This window comes from Poecilia formosa, unplaced genomic scaffold (assembly GCF_000485575.1).
Source record: "Poecilia formosa unplaced genomic scaffold, Poecilia_formosa-5.1.2 Scaffold506, whole genome shotgun sequence".
Taxonomy (NCBI): Eukaryota; Metazoa; Chordata; class Actinopteri; order Cyprinodontiformes; family Poeciliidae; genus Poecilia; species Poecilia formosa.
The window spans coordinates 320931-337022 of NW_006800445.1; the positions used below are offsets into that span (position 1 = coordinate 320931).

The window sequence follows — 16092 nt, forward strand, 5'->3', positions numbered from 1 at the left end:
CCGGACCCCCCCCGCGGCCCTGCACCCCCGCCAACCGAGCCCCACCGCAGCCCTGCGTCCCCTCCAGCCGAGCCAAACTGCATCCCTGCGTCCCCTCCAGCTGAGCCCCACCGCAGCCCTGCGTCCCCCCCAACCGAGCCCCACCGCAGCCCTGCGTCCCCTCCAGCCGAGCCCCAGCGGAGTCCTACGTCCCCTCCAGCCGAGACCCATAAGGTTCTTGTTGAGACTCTGAGTACTGCTTCACCTTCTTCCGAGACCCATCAGAGTCCATCAACACCTCCAGAGGAGACGCATAAGGTTCCTACTATGCCTCCAAGTGAGACCCTTCAGATTCCTGCATCATCTTCATTAGAGATCCATGAGAGTCCATCAACAGCTCCAGCCATGATCCATGAGAGTTCTGTAAGAACTCCTGGTGAGACCCATCAGAGTCCATCATCAACACCCTCAACCGAGACCCATCAGAATTCTGTATCACCTCCAGTGGTACATCAGAGTTATGAGGGGACCTATCAGAGTTCTGCAGCCCTTCCAGCAAGGATCAATCAACTCTTACCAGAAGAGGCTGAAGTCTCTGGTGAATTTTCTCTAAAGATGGCAGAAAGTCCTTCCTCCACTACAGAGGAGCCCCTTAAGAATCATGTAGTAGAGAACTCAAGCATTGTCCTAATTCATCTTCCACTCATCCTGTGTCAGAGCCCTTCAGTACCTCAACAGGAGGCCCATCGGAGTGTTGCAGTACCAGCAGATGATTTTCCTCAGACTTCTACTACACTTCCTACACCAATTCTAGAGGACAGCCATCCAAATCTTGGATCATCTCCAGAGCAGAGCCACCAAAGTCCCTTATGCCTTGTACAAGATCCTGATAAAAATGATGCATCGTCTCTAGAAGAGACCCATAAGAGTCTTCTACCATCTCTAAAGAAGACTCAACCCCATAGAAACCTTGTTCCATCAGCAGATGAGAAGGTTACTGGTCAGGTCCAGCAGGCTTCTTCAGTGGAGACCAAAAACAACGAGGGACCATCTTTAAAAGAGACTTTGTCACCCTCTCTACAGACAACCCATCAAAGTCTGCTGCTTTCTTCTGATCAGCAGATTCCTCCAATGTCTCCCCTAAAGTCTCAGCAACCATCTGTGGAGTCTCCTGGTGAGAAATATGAAACTCCTTCTCCAGCTCCAGAAGGCACCGATCAATCTGATCCACCCCTTAGCCACACGTATACAAGTCCAGAACCATTACTAAAAGGTTCTGCTCCGTCTCCTGGGGAAACTTGCCAGATTCAAGAACATCCTCTGAAGAACTTGGGTGAAGGTTTGGTTCCATATCCAGAGGCCGATCTCCAAAGTCTTGTTACATCTCCTAAAAATCTCAAACAAGATCATCCACCATCTCTTGAAAGGACAGAAGACTGTCCTGAATTAAACCTCGGAAACTTCTCAGAAGTGGCAGCTTTGTTGCTTAAAGAGATCCATCCAAGTTCTGCTGAACTACCACTTCTCCAAGAAAGTAGTGATGGAGATCACCAGGACAGCTTCAGGCCAGCACATTGTATGTTGAGCTCAACATTATCTCACCCTCCTTCCATTGACCAACAGTCACCTTCCTCATCACCACACTTTCAGTCAGAAAACCCGGAAAGTGCCCTGCCACACCAACTTGAACCTGAAAGGCCTCCTCAGTGTCAGGCTAGTCCAACAGGATTTGAGTTTGGTCCAGTGTCCTCTCGTCCTAGTCCAACCAAAAGTTCCCTCGTAAAGGTTCTGCAGAGTTCTTCTAAGCTTAGTTTGAACTCTCCTTCTTCTGAACCGGACTTCACAGAGGACCAACTAGGTACTCGATCTCTGCAGGAACATCTGGTTAACAACCCTCAGCCACAGAGTCTGAGTACATCAGGGCTGAGTCCTACCAGGTTTCAACAAGGATACCATCTGGCACCTGAGGCACCGCTACAGAGACCATGCAGTCCAGTAAGCATCATGAACTCCCAGCCCAACCATAAATTGGAAACTAGTACATCTTACCCGCAAACTCCCAGAACACTGGACCACGCAATCACTGGCTCAGACCTTCCACAGAATTTCTGTAGTCTGAACCCTAAATCACCACAGATATCTGGTACATCTACCAAGATGGCACTTGGATCCTATTCAGCTCCTTGTAGCCCTCACTCTCTCCTGGGGAATCCTAGACCCCACAGTTCTTCACAACCTGCAAGTCCAGCTCACTACAAGATGGTCAGGCAAAGTATTGACTCTGGTGGACTGAATCTGGAAGGTATAGAGTTGTTCACCCATGACTCCTCTACAGTGCAATCTGCTGAGAACTACCGGCCTCACATCCCTGCCCTACAGATGCCAGAAAGCCTTGATAATAGTAGCACTTCTCTTGAACACAGTAGCCTAACTTACTCACCTTGTGTAAACCAGAGTCCTTACAAAAGTCTGTCACCATGCACAAGTGATAGTTCCAAACAAGCTGAGCCAGTGCCTACAATGCCTACAAACCCTGCCTTCTGTCTCAAAGTCTTGCCAATAGAGACTCACCACACACCACAGTCAGCTGGTCTCATACCAGCGAGGTCCACAACACAACAAGATGGCCCAGAGTCTCCATCATTAATTGAAGCACAACTGGCTCAACCTGGTGACTCCATTTCTGGTCAGGGTAAGGATATAGAGCTCCATCCGGATAGACTGCTCCACACTGAGGCCCTTTTTGACTTTGGTCCCACACAAGTCCACAGTTCTGCAATGACATCTTCTACCCATACTCTGTCAGCTAGCAGTTCTTTTGCCAACACTCTGACCAGTATTCCCACAAATGGTGTCTCTCCAAGGACTAGTTATGCTGGTCTAGCTAATACTGTTTGTATAGTACAAACACCCGTTAGCCCACTTCAGAGTCCAGCTGTGGATGGGACGGTGCCCCACAGACCCACGTCCAACCCTGGAACCAGTCCCAACCTTCGTCAAGCTCCCTACAGCCTGGGCTCTCTGTCAAATTGGGTTCGGGCTGTTGATCCTCCCATCCAAAGTGCTACTGTTCCCTCTTACTCTGTTCTGGATGCTGGTGCTGTCCAAACAGCAGAACCCAATGAAGGGTCCCAGAGACCTGGTGACCCTGCTCAATCTACTCAAAGCCTTGCCAGTCCTTCAGGCTCTGTCCACCCACAGGTTAGCCCTCCATCTGAAGTATTGACTTCAACGCTTCAGACTCCAGTTAGCTTTGTCAGAACGTCACAAGAATGTTCTGTCCTTGGGGCAGTGGGTTCAGAAAGTCCTCATGCTGGCCCCAGACCAGGTCCTGTGCAGCTGAAGCCAAGTTCTGACACAAGTACCATTGGTTCATTGCCTCCAGAGTCTGGTTCTGATGTTGGTTCTGATTTTGGTCCTGGTCCTGGACAGCTACTGTTCAATCTTGATCCAGGTAACCATGTTCAGCCAGTAGCTTGCTCTGAGCCTGATCTTGATTGTGGTGGTTCTGGTGTGAACTTTAGCCTTATCCCTGAACGGCCTAGTTCTGGAGATGGTTGTGGACCTGCTGGAGGTGAGTATCATGGAGAGTCCACTCTGATGGGACATCAGACTGTTTTGTAAACTGGTGGTGTTCCTGCAGCAGAACAGAGGATCGCTGAGGAAGAGCAAGGAGAAGCGGCGATGGAGAGTCCAGAAGATGAGGATGATCCTGCTGAGAAGACTGAGGCACAAGGAGATGAAGATGAGAGTAGCCCAACACTGGGTCCGGTCTGTCCTTCAGGTGAGAACCGAAGTTGTGCTGACATCATCTATCTTCAGTGGACAAGACTGGTTTACACTGGTTCCAATGGTCCAGATCAGTTCCTATGGTCAAATTTGGGTTGTGCTGTCTCACCTACAGTGTTTCTGGGTTCTGACAGGTCGGTCAAGGGTTGAGTTCTAATTGGTTCTGGTTTTTGTTTCTGTAGGCCCCTCCTTTCCATCAGTCTCCCTGTCCTCCTGTCCTCGCTCTCAGGCCACGGACCCTAGAGGAGACCGTCCTCCATTGACTGAGAGGAGGAATGTGGAGGAAGAGTACAGCCAATCACAGAGCCTGAATAAACTTGTTGCTATGGCAACAGAATCAACCAAAGATGGACAACAGTCCCACTGCGAGCCTTCAGAGAAGCAGGAGATGGGGACGACAGAGAGACACCAGCCAATCAGAGATGAGGAGGCGGGACCAGATGGGGAGGAGACCTCAGATGGCCCCTTTCTGGATCTGGACCAATCCTTGGACATGGAAGTGATGGAGCTGATGACCTCAGCCACACCTCCCACCTCCCGCAGAGGAAAGTGGCGGAGCCTAAGGACCCTCCCTTCCTGGTCCCACCCCTCAGACGACCTGTCCATCCGTCTACGGCAGTCTCCGTTTTCCACAGAGGCGTCTCCCGAGACCTCACCTGCCCGGACCCCGGTCACTCCTCCACCTCTGACTCCACCAACTCCTCCATCCTCCATAGAGACTTCGCCCCCTTCCCAGGTAAGACTCCGGCAGGGCTACTAACATCTCCTGCAGTCTCCACTGGCTGATCTCACTTCATGTCCCTAGGCTCCGCCCACTGCCGTGTTCCTACTGACCCCAAAGATTGGCATGGGAAAGCCCGCCATCTCCAAGAGGAAGTTCTCCCCTGGCAGGGCGCGGTCCCGGCAGGTACCACAGGTCCGATCCGATCAGCAGCCTCGCTCAGAAGCTCGTGGAGCATCAGAGCCTCTGGTTGGAGACCCAGAGCCTCGCCCGGTGGGCTGGAGCATCCCACCCGTCAGGCCTCTCTCCTGTCGGGCAAGATCCTCCTCCCCGTCGGGCCGGAGCCTCTTCCCTGTTGGGCCTCTCGCCCATCAGGCCAGAGCCTCCGATCTGGTGCATGCTGCTTCTTCGTGGCTGCAGCTGTTTAGCATGTCGCTATTTAAACTTTCTGAATGTTTGAGCAGAGTTGCATGTAGTTGTCATGGTAGCGTCTCACATCTTGACAAGGCTGTTTTCTGTTTGTGGCTGTTGCATTTATGTTGCTGCATTTTGTCCCCCTCCACTCTTCCTTTCACTCTTGCCCTCCTACCTGGCCCCTCTGCATGACTCAGGGTTCGTGGTGCAGCAGCCGCAGGGCGCCGAGCCCTCCCTCATCCTCCCAGGATTCCACGGGGGAGGGAGGTTGGAGCCCTAAGCCCCGCCCACCAGACTCTCCTCTGTGGAGCATGAAAGTGGTAAATAAGCGTACCCAGACATGATGGCTTCAGGTTGTCAGGCAGTTGGTTCCAGCAGCAGCAGTTGACCGGCCTGAGGCTGAGAGTGAGGATTTAAATTGAACCAATCAGAAGCTTGCTGCTCCAGTTGAGCCCGCCTCCAGCTGTACATGGCAGTTCTTCTGGTCCAGCTTCTTTCTGGTTCTGGTACCGGTTCTGGTTCAGAACCAAACATTTGGCTTCACTAGAACAAACGGCCTGAAAACCTGAGATGTTCAAAACCTGCTGGTTCTCTTAAATCAGGACTGTAAACCAGTTTCACTCCGGCTTATGATTGCTTTATCATTTTTGTCTTGGATTTAAATTTTTGGACTTTAAATATTTCCTTTTTACCTGAGTTTAAACGGGTCTGGATCCGGTTAGCCACCCAGTTCCAGGGGCCTCATGCATAAAAGAGTGTGCAGTTTTATGTGCACTCCTTTTTGTATGGAGGCCACTAGGCGTACGGACAAATGTAGAAAAGTGCGGCGCACAAAAAAATCTGGATGTATAAAGCCTGCGCACCTTTCCTTTATAAATCCCAATTTAGGAGAAACAGAGCAGCTGCTGCTCCGCCTGCCGCCTCCATGAATACGTCTTAATGTAAATTAGTATAAATACCAGGAAGTCTGCCACCACAGGAAGTAGTAACCATGGCAATGTCCTGTTTGTAGCAGAATAGTATTTGTAATATTTATACTGCTCCATGCACAAATAAATAAAATATTATATATTTTATTCAGAAGGTGTTTTCAGGTCACATAAGGTCACCTCACAAAAATAAAAATAATACATTTTTTTAAAGAAAGAAAAATCCAAATAAAAGAATAAACTAAAGCTGTCCAGTCAGACCTGCTGCTGCAGCAGAGCGTCCGGGTCGGATTACAGACCAGAGAGGCTCTGAATGTGGACGTTTGCTCTGCAGACAGGAATCAGCAGCAGAAGCTGCATTCACAGAGTAGAGATGCTTTCTGTCCATAAGGCGCTTTCACAAAGCGGGCGGCTCCACTGGAGGACGGCTGCAGCTGGACCGGTACCGGTACCGCTGGTACCGCTCTAAGTTCTGCTCAGAGCTCCAGGATGAATCTAAACGCTGATCGACCATCAGATGGATCTGATCTGTGATCAATCCTCCTCTGAATCCCTCAGATGTTCTCCATCAGAGCCAAAGCTCCTCAGGTAGCGGCTCACCTGGATCAGCTGCTGATGGACCTGATCGTCTCCTGATCAGAACCGAACCTGGTGGATCCATCTGCTGATCAGCCTGTTTTCTCTCCAGTCAGAATGAAATGAGCCTCAGATGCTTTCAGACGATGAGTTACATCTTCATGAGACAAACTGAGGAAGTTATTATTCACTCAGAGGGAAGTTTTACCTTCATTTAGTTTATTTTCTTTCCTCATTTGTCTGAGGATAAATGCAGTTCAGTATCATCGTTTGTTTAAAGAATAAAATATTGAAATCATAAAAATCATCAGGTTTGATTCTTGGTCTAAATAACTGAATGTAATCAGACTTCAGCGGATTTACGTGAGTTGACGCTTTGAAGTTTATTATTGTCCACATAAAAAGTTTGTGTGGCTGCAGCACATTTTCACGGCAAGGACAAAATGTGCGTATATTTATGCAGACTTTGATGCAAAGTTCATTTTTATACATGCCGACTTCTGCGTAAAATATGGCGCCGCACATTTTTTATGCGTACGCTGGCCGCTTTAGACATGAGGCCCCAGGTCACTGGTTACGACTGAGTCAGTGGCGCCCTCTGCTGACCTGATCCAAGGAGTGGAAGGGACGGGGAGCTGCTCTCACCAGGGTTTCCATGGTAACATGCCAGTTAGTTTAACCCCCTCCCATCCCCATCCTCCTCAGGGTCGGGGTTCAGGATTTCCAGGCAGGAAGCGGTCCAGAGGTGGAGCTGCTGGTGGAGGAAGAGGTGGAAGAGGCAGGAGTCGGCTGAAGGCTCAGGATACCCTCACTGTACTCCCTGGGGTAAGAGCGCGCTGGCTGATAGAGGAGTTGCCATGGTAACAGGAAGCTGACCTCCTCCCTCCTGTGTGTCTGCTAGGGAAGCTATGTGGAGATGTTTCAGGCAAAGGAGGAAGAGGAGAACTCCATGCACAACACGGTGGTGATGTTCTCCACCTCAGACCATTTCACTCTCAAACAGGTACTCAGGGGTGTACCCGGTTGCCCACAGGGTGCCTCCTGGTGCCCTGGTGTCCTAGTATTTCTCTGTCTCTCTGCAGGACATGTGCGTGGTCTGTGGCAGCTTCGGTCGGGGCTCAGAGGGCCGCCTGCTGCCCTGCTCCCAGTGCGGCCAGTGTTACCATCCTTACTGCGTCGGCGTCAAGGTGCGTTTCTGGCCGGTTATGCCTCTGCTGCAGTCTGGTTCCAATCCACTCATTACTTTGGAATCTGATTACAGATCACCCGGGTGGTGCTGACCAAAGGCTGGCGCTGCCTGGAGTGCACAGTATGTGAAGCGTGTGGCGACGCCTGCGACCCCGCCCGCCTGCTGCTCTGTGACGACTGTGACATCAGCTACCACACCTACTGCCTGGACCCGCCCCTCCTCACTGTGCCCAAGGGCTCCTGGAAGTGCAAGTGGTGGGTGGAGGCATTGGAGGCCGGGGGTCAGAGGGCATGTCTGACGGCCCGTCCTCTGTCTGCAGGTGTGTGTGGTGTGTGCTGTGTGGCTCCACCTCGCCAGGGCTGCACTGTGATTGGCTGAACAACTACAGCCTGTGCGGGCCGTGTGGCAGCCTCAGCCAGTGTCCCGTCTGCCAGCGGCGCTATGCACAGGACGATCTGGTGCTGCAGTGCCAGCAATGTGACAGGTAGGACCCGTCTTAACCTGGGGGTTAAGGCGGCCTCAGGGTTGTCTCACCTGTGGTGTGTCTGCAGGTGGGTCCATGGCGTCTGTCAGGGTTTGGCCTCGGAAGAAGAGGTGGCGCTTGCTGCCGATGAAGGCTTTGACTGCTCTCTGTGCCACGCCTCCTCAGGTCTGCATAGCCTTCATTATGAAATTCCCCCAGAGAGCAGGGTAAACACTGACCCATTTGTTTGTTGCAGGGAGGGTGGAGCCTCTGGGTTCCTTCATGGCTCAGATGGTGTCCAGAACCAGAGAAGTGGGTCAGTATTGGTTCTGTTGCTCTAACCTTCCGGTCTCCCTGCAGCCTGATCATGTGACTCTGTTTCCAGACGTGAAGACGTATACTCAGGATGGCATCTGCCTAACCGAGTCCGGTCTGACTCACCTGCAGGCCCTAGTCCAGCCTCTCGCATCACCACGCAAGTGCCGCAGGTAAAGCCCTTATCCTTTACCTGCGGCCCTAACCCTGGGGAGTCAGACCATGACTCTGTTCTTTCTTCAGGTGTAAACCCAAGTTGAAGCTGAGGATCATCAACCAGAACATTGTCTCCGTCCTGCAGACGCCACCGGACCCAGAGACCCTCATTGAGCCAGACCAGAACCGAGGTAACTCCTTATGGGAAGGCCCAGGAGTCCATCAGAACCAGGTGTCCTTAACACCTGGCCGTCACATTACAGCTTTGTCTGCAGGTGACTTGGACTGTGAAATGAAATCTGACTCCAGTCCCGAGCGGGACGCCGCTCACCTGGATGATGTCACCAAGGAGACGGATGTCACAGATGACAAGAAGAAGAAGAAGAGGAAACCTTATAGGCCAGGTGGGATGAAGGCTGAAACCCACTCATCTCCTCTTCATCATCCTCCCACCCTTAACATCCCGTCTCCCCCTTAGTAGGGCACCCTGGCCAAAAGACATGCATTGTTGACCCATATTTGAGAAGTTCTAGCAAATTCCAGCAGCTTTACCTAGCAGTCAGATGCTCAGGTCATCTGACTGCTAGTGACCCAGATGCACCTGCTTCATATTTTTGGGACTTTTAGTGAACATTTTATGCCAACTGTCCAGGTGCCTAAAACAGACATCTTGAGGCGTACTAGGCAGTTGTGAAAAGTTTTTGGACTTAAGGCATAAATCATCCAAAATTTTGGGGAAGAACCAAGAGTGGCCCTAATGTACCAGGCTCACCAACTTGAACTCTATCTGAACCCAAACCCGTCACAATCCCCAGGCACTGAGTTGCCACACCCCCTACTCCTCCAGAGTTTCGTGCCTCTGATAGGGCAGAGTCATATTTTCTAGGCTTTTGCCCTACCAGAGTGTAGAAGACTGCTATTTCTGAGTGTGGGTACTCATGATGGGAGGAAGTTCAGGTGGCTCCCTCATGGTATTTTAGACTATGTTTCTTAGGCACATTCTTCTTGGCAACCCTGGGATTTATGGGCCACACTGGATGTTATCTAAATGGTCAGGAGCCATACATTGGATGCCAATACCTAATCCCATGCCTAGACTGCCCTGATTCCAATGCACTAGGTTGTGTTTCTCTACAGCCTTTCTATCTGGTACCTTGTGTATTTTTGTACTTGTAGGGGTAAATCATAGGTCCATCTGATGGAGCTCTTCACTCTGATTCCACTGAAAGTCTTCCCTTTTGCTACCCCACTCAGCTAAGACTGGTGAAGAGATCAGTCAGTAAAAGTCAAGATGATGCTGTCATTCAGTGGTTAGACAATCCACTGTTTGTCCCGCTTCATCCCATATGGCTACATTAAATATAATGGCCATGTTAGCCCTCCGGGCCATTTGGGTCTAGGAAGCCATGCATTTGTACGGGAAATCCCAGACAATTGGAAGCTGGGCTCTAACTTCCGGTCTCCCCCTCTCTGATCTCCCGTCTCCCCCAGGTATCGGGGGCTTCATGGTGCGTCAGCGTGGGGGAAAAGCCGGACTCTGCAGGAAAGACTCGTCAGAGATGAACCCGAGTCGAGATCCAGGTGAGTCACCTGAGCCCATGGGTCATTGACAGAATGTGATGTCAGAGTCTGATCCTCAGTTTCCTCCCAGGTGTTTTGGAGACTGATGTTTCCATGGAAATGATGTCTGCTGCTGAGCAGGCAATGGAGAAAGTTAAGAAGAGATACAGGAAGAAGAAGACGAAGCTGGAGGAGGCGTTCCCATCGTACCTGCAGGTAATGCTTTCACCTGGCCTCTAGGCTTCACCAACCCGCTCTCTGCTGATTGTCCGTCTCCGACCAGGAGGCTTTCTTTGGGCGGGATCTGCTTGACCGCAGCCGACAGATTGACAGAAGGCCGAGGACGGTGACCTCAGGTGCCAGCCAATCAGGATCGGCAGTGAGTGTCTCCAAGGCCCCCCCCCTCAGAGCACATGGCCCCGCCTCCTCTGTCCAGCCTCTGGGGACAGTAGCAACCAGCAGGAAACGGGGAGTGCTGCGTAAGTTTCCATTTCCTGTTTGTATTTAACACGTTCTCCATTCCTGAAGGTTCCGCCTTGTTTCCTGAGCTTCTGCTCATGTTCTCCTTCAGCTGCTGGGATTAAAGGGGTTAAAGATTAGGTGAACATGTTGGATTAAATATGTTGTAATTTTGCTATTAACTAAAACAAATTGGTGTTTGTGATATGGAGCCAACGCAGTCGGACCTAAAGACGTCATTTACCCAGAATGCCTTGCAGCATGACAATATTTTAACATTTATAAAAACCCAACAGCCTCAGGGTTACTTCATTGTTTATACAACTCAAATAAATATTTCTTAAATAAAGTCTGTTGTTCCAGTTGATCATGGATCCCTTTAAGGTCAGTTAGTGTCTGTGTGAGGATGCCCTCTGCTGGCTTCAGACTGTAACTGCAGCAGTTTAATCCAGAACGGTTCTGGAATCAGTTTCAGACTGGGAACAGCCATCAAGTCACATGATCAGGTATTGTGTGTGTGTGTGTGTGTGTGTGTGTGTGTTGACATTCAGCCGTCTCAGAGGAACTGCTGCTGGACCTTTCTGACGTCCTGAAAACAGACCCTCACATCCTGGGGACAGGACGCACAGGTATGGATGCAGCACCATCATTCTCATTATCATGGCTGTGTGTGTGTGTTAGTGTATATGCGTGTTGTGTGAGAGTGTGAGTGAGTGAGAGACTTTCACATGATACCTTTGTGTGTTTAGCTCTAGGTCAGTTCCAGGTGGAGCGCTCTCCGTCTCCCTTTGGTAAGACTGGACCTCCTTCTCCTCCTCCTCTTCCTCCTGCTCAGCTCTGGCGACCCGTCTCTCTAACTCTGTGTGACCTCAGACTGATAGATGAATCATTTCTTCCTCTTCTCCTGCAGATTTACCAGTCTGGTCCTCCTCCTGTCCCGCCCCCTGACTCGTCCCCTGGGTTGTTTCACCTCTCCGTGTGTCTCTGTCTCTTCCAGCTTGCCTGGATATTGCCTCGGCGGCCAACGACGCCCCCCTGTCATCGGACACCCCTGGAGGTTATGGGCGTTGCCAGAGGATGGAGCGGGAGGAGCCTCTGGATGCCATTTTGAGCCCTGAACTGGACCAGATGGTAACAGACGGTGAGTGTAGCAGAGTGACAGCAGACAGACGGCACAATGGAACAATCTGACAACTTCCTGTTCCTGTTGCAGGAGGGATCCTGAGCAGACTCTACAAGATCCCAGGTAAGACTGGCAGAACCTGCTCACCTGTCAGGACACTGCCATGGTCCCATGATGACCTATACACCTGTGTGTATGCAGAACTGGAGGGCAAAGATGTGGAGGAGGTCTTCACTGCTGTTCTGAGTCCAAACAGCAGCAGGCAGCCAGAGCCCAGCAAGTCCCACAGCTCAGGTACGATTTCTCCCACACACAACTATGGAAGCCTACAGGTGACCCTCCTGGTGACCTTAGAGCTGTTCTCTGTCAGCAGCGTGTTCTCGGCTGCCGAACGGCCTGGTGGCCGCTGTTCCTCCCCTCCCTGATGCTCCCAGCGGCGGCAGCCGTCTGCTTGGCTTCAGCTTGCCTTCTGAGGGCCCCGCCCCCTCCTCGGCCTCAGCCAATCAGCCGTCAGCTGTAGAAGGGGAACAGGATGTGATGTCGACAGCTCAGAGAGGGACGCTGAAGTGGGAAAAGGAGGAGAGTCTGGGAGAGCTGGCGACCGTTGCTCCAGTTCTTTACTGCAACACCAACTTCCCTCAGCTGAAGCATCAGTACCCCGGTACACACAGACACACACACTCACTCAACCCAGTTTTCCCTGGTAGTGCTCAGGTATCACAGTGAGCGTTTGTTCCCAGATTGGTCCACTAGAGTGAAGCAGATCACCAAGCTGTGGAGGAAGGCCAGCTCCCAGGACAGAGCGCCCTTCGTGGTGAGTTTCTGCTCCTCCTCTTCTTGATGGGTCCAGAGGAAACTGTTTCACGCCCGATTGTGGTTCTGCAGCAAAAAGCTCGGGACAACCGTGCAGCCCAGCGCATCAACAAGGTGCAGCTGTCCAATGAGTCACTGCAGCGCCTGCAGCAGCCGCTGCCGCCGCCGCCACCCCAAGGGGTCTATGACCCCATCGCCATGGAGACGGAGGCCGGCTGCAGAGATCCGCTGAGGCCCAGGGAATCGGAGCAGGAACAGGAGTGGAAGTTGAGACAGGTGAGCATCATGTGCTTCTCTGATGGGTGGGTGGGGCCTAAGTCTCATTGGTTGCTGTTCTACTCAGATGATGCGACAGAAGAGCAAGCAGCTGGCCAAGATGGAGGCAACCCAAAAGCTGGAGCAGGTGAAGAACGAGCAGCGGCAGCAGCAGCTCCGCCAGTCGGGACAGCTTTCCCCAGAAGGCTCGGCCCACCAGCAGGTCGCCGGGGGCAACGCCACGCAGAGCAGGCAGAACCTCCCGCAGGACACGGGGACACCGGACGATGTCTTTCTCAGACCTCAAGTCCCCGCTCCCTCTGGGTTCTCTTCACTCCCTCACTCCCCTTTGGCCTCCTCCCCCCTCCACCAGCCACCGTCTTCCCCCCAGATGTTCTCCCCCCCCTCCTCTCGCCCGTCCTCACCCTGGGACCCATATGGTAAAGTAGCAGGTCCCCGTCATCCTCAGCAGCAGCGCCTTGGCTTCCTCAGCGTCTCCCCCGCTCATGATGGCTCCCCTGCACTGTCTCCCGACCTGTCTGCCTCCGGTAGGTCCTCCCCCCTGTGTCCTCCTCTTTGCTCCCCTCAGCCCTCCCCCCGTTGTCTTCTCCTAACATCCTCTGTCCTCCTTGCAGGTTTGACACCAAGTCGGGCCGGCATGGTGATCCCCTCCTCCGGCTCCCCCCCCGATCCATCTCTCAGACCCGTTCGGGCGGGGGACTCTAGCCAGAGGACAAGCCTGACGGTGCAGGGTGGAGTGTTTAAAGCCCCAATGCCCCCCCACCAGGAGGCAGCAGGAAGGAGAGACCTGGGGTTCCCCAACAGCCCGGTGTCAGGTCTGGGCTCCCCCCACCGCAGCCCTTATGCCCCGGGGACACCCCAGCTGGGGGACGCCACAGGTTCACGGCCCTCCCCTGACCCCTTCAGGGACCCTCAGACCCCCGGTACACCACAGCCTCACTCCGACTGCGGCTACCTCGCCATGCCCACAGCACTGAGAGCGGACCCGGTCAGTCAGCCGTCGCCGTCCAGCCTGGACTCCTATCCCTCCAATCCAGGAACGCCCCGCTCCTCGGAACGGTTCCCACGATCCCCGGGGTCTCAGCGAAGCGTCGATTTGTTCCCCCAGTCTGTGGGGACGCCTCGCCCCCCTCCTGAGTCATACCTGCAGCAGCCCTCTGCCCCCCAGGCTCAGAAGACCCTGGCAGAGAGCCTCACTGCCCCGCCTGCAGCGTCAGCTTCCTCCTCTCTGGGTCCTGGACTGATGGTGGAGAGGGGGGCCTTCAGCCCTGCAGCCCCCAAGGTAACAACCTCTCTAGCTTCTTCGTGCAGATGCATCTCTGTGTCTGGAGAACCAAATCTAAATCAGTGTTCTGGTCTTTCTGGATGTGATGTGCTGATCTATCATCTTCAGACCTTAGGCAGCAAAAACACAAAATTCATAAAGATGTTTTTAAGGTTGTATCTCAGCTGAGATGTGAACCAAGCTTTCCTTAGACCAGCAGGAGAAAACTAGTGTCACATAAGGGTGTCCACCTCTACCTAAAGGTGCTAACCACATCCCACAAACAGGAAGGGGTTCAACTCAGGTGTGTTGGATCACGGTTACGCCATGATCCCTTACTCTAACTGCTTTAGAGGTTGTGTGGAACCCTACCAAGACCATGTGGAATAGGGGGTCTCGGTTCAGTTGTTTTGGTTTGCAAGCTAGCTTGATTTCTGGTTTGCTTCACAAACAACCCAGACCAAAGAGAGGGCTGGACACCTCAGGTATGAAAACCCCCTCTGTGGCAATGGTGACTACAATGGAAGGTATTTGATTCCCTCTCTGCCATGCCTGTTGAAGGTGGTTAGAGGGCCCAACAGGTGCCATCGGTACATGGCAGCCTCACCTCTGCCAGAATACCCCTGGGCAGTTGTGGCTACTATCCAATGGCTCATCACCATCAGTTTATGAATGACTAGATGTAGTGTGAAGCACTTCAGAGTCCTCTGAATGGTAAAGTACTTGTATTGCGCTTTATCAATTCAAATCTCCGTTTCACTGTGAACTTGAACTTGAATCTTCAACTCTATTCCTTGAGAACTGGAGTCCTGCAACCTCTGGACGTCTCTGTGTTCCAACACACCTGAGTGGCCGAATCACCTCGGTGTTCAGTCAGGATCTCTAGAGTTCTGCTGATGACCTGATTATGGGACTGAAATGAGTTGAAGCAGAGACATGTCTAAAAGCTGCAGGAACCAGCCCTTGAGGCCTGGAGTTGAAGACCTAAGGGGATGCTACATGCTGTAAATGTCCAACAACAATCCAAAAGTTCTGTCCTCCTGTAGGTGATTGTTTTCTGGACCAAAGATCGTCTTGGTGTTCTGTTGCTAGTTGGAGATAAAACGGACCCAGGGAACCTTCATATTTCCTCATTGCCTCTTCTCTGTACAGCTTCAACAGTCTTCAGGAAGCAGACAAGAGTTGTTGCCCAGAACCTGCAGCAGCCAGACCCCAAAGCACCCTGTGATACCTGAGAAGGGAATCGTCCATGCAACGAATCAGGATGCTCTGGTGAAGGGTCTCATAATGACCAGCATGTCACCGATGGAGAAGTCAGGAACCGGTGACTTGTCCTCTCTGGATGGAGGGAGGAGCATGCTGCCTCAGCTTGGAGACTCTGAGGAGAAACAACAACAGGTGAGGCAGATCTTTGTCATTTTCGTCATCTTTGGATTTCTGACGTTTCTCTGGTTGTTCCATGCAGCGCCTATGGCTCCGGCAGCATATCCTCCGGCAGCAGCACCAAAAGATTGCCTTACGCCAGGAGAAAGGTTTGCTGGAACCCACCTCAGGACCTGCTGGTTCTAGCAGCACTCTTCACAACTGGTCTGCTGAGGACTCTTCCAGCGCCCCTCCTCCAGACCCATTTGAACGTCCTCCACCGCCGTACCCTGGTACAGTGAGACCTCTGACTCCTGGGTTTACAGGAGGTCTTCCAGGCGAGGAGATGAGTGGCTTTACTCCCAGCAAGGCTTCCCTCCCCAGACAGAACCTCCTGAGAGGACCAGCTGTCAGGTAGAAACAGTGAGAACCAGACGTGCAACTGTCAGATCTGTTCCTGTCACAGTTAGTGTCCCTCTTTCCAGGTTTGGTGTTCCTCATGGAGTTGCCGCAGCCCTACAGGACCCTTCAGCGCGTCCATCCCTTGGTCCTGCTGTGGGGCTCGGCTCCATGGAGGGGAACCTGGTCCAAATGAGGAGGCCTGTGCCAGCAGAGTTCACCAGCATTCGGTCATTGATGCCCCACAACTCAGCAACACACATGGTGCCAGGTCTGAATTGCTGACTGAATAGGGCCCTGTTCAA

General features: G+C 52.4%; 2 protein-coding genes across 10 annotated transcripts in view; both read left to right on the top strand.

The window, feature by feature from the left end:
• LOC107834025 (histone-lysine N-methyltransferase 2C-like) overlaps positions 1 to 296 on the top strand; it is a 10114-nt gene extending 9818 nt beyond the window's left edge. Inside the window, exon 14 of the mRNA XM_016664696.1 lies at positions 256 to 296. Coding sequence (XP_016520182.1) covers positions 256 to 296 — 41 coding nt within the window. The remainder of the gene's footprint in view (positions 1 to 255) is intronic.
• LOC103156870 (histone-lysine N-methyltransferase 2C) overlaps positions 214 to 16092 on the top strand; it is a 32986-nt gene continuing 17107 nt past the window's right edge. Inside the window, exons 1-31 of one of the 9 annotated variants that reach the window (XM_016664700.1) lie at positions 214 to 3553; positions 3623 to 3763; positions 3951 to 4504; positions 4574 to 4684; positions 5101 to 5223; positions 7114 to 7233; positions 7310 to 7411; positions 7491 to 7595; positions 7670 to 7851; positions 7917 to 8081; positions 8149 to 8246; positions 8317 to 8376; positions 8446 to 8548; positions 8619 to 8722; positions 8795 to 8935; positions 10023 to 10112; positions 10183 to 10307; positions 10375 to 10570; positions 11102 to 11179; positions 11300 to 11341; positions 11548 to 11691; positions 11764 to 11796; positions 11875 to 11967; positions 12044 to 12334; positions 12414 to 12487; positions 12559 to 12762; positions 12830 to 13289; positions 13377 to 14044; positions 15188 to 15424; positions 15492 to 15802; positions 15874 to 16058. In XM_016664700.1, the coding sequence (XP_016520186.1) occupies positions 307 to 3553; positions 3623 to 3763; positions 3951 to 4504; positions 4574 to 4684; positions 5101 to 5223; positions 7114 to 7233; positions 7310 to 7411; positions 7491 to 7595; positions 7670 to 7851; positions 7917 to 8081; positions 8149 to 8246; positions 8317 to 8376; positions 8446 to 8548; positions 8619 to 8722; positions 8795 to 8935; positions 10023 to 10112; positions 10183 to 10307; positions 10375 to 10570; positions 11102 to 11179; positions 11300 to 11341; positions 11548 to 11691; positions 11764 to 11796; positions 11875 to 11967; positions 12044 to 12334; positions 12414 to 12487; positions 12559 to 12762; positions 12830 to 13289; positions 13377 to 14044; positions 15188 to 15424; positions 15492 to 15802; positions 15874 to 16058 (8587 nt within the window). In that variant the 5' untranslated portion in view covers positions 214 to 306. Of the gene's footprint in view, positions 3554 to 3622; positions 3764 to 3950; positions 4505 to 4573; positions 4685 to 5100; positions 5224 to 7113; positions 7234 to 7309; positions 7412 to 7490; positions 7596 to 7669; positions 7852 to 7916; positions 8082 to 8148; positions 8247 to 8316; positions 8377 to 8445; positions 8549 to 8618; positions 8723 to 8794; positions 8936 to 10022; positions 10113 to 10182; positions 10308 to 10374; positions 10571 to 11101; positions 11180 to 11299; positions 11342 to 11547; positions 11692 to 11763; positions 11797 to 11874; positions 11968 to 12043; positions 12335 to 12413; positions 12488 to 12558; positions 12763 to 12829; positions 13290 to 13376; positions 14045 to 15178; positions 15425 to 15491; positions 15803 to 15873; positions 16059 to 16092 lie in introns of all 9 variants that reach the window. The other 8 variants (XM_016664697.1, XM_016664699.1, XM_016664701.1 and 5 more) reach the window with 8 other exon arrangements.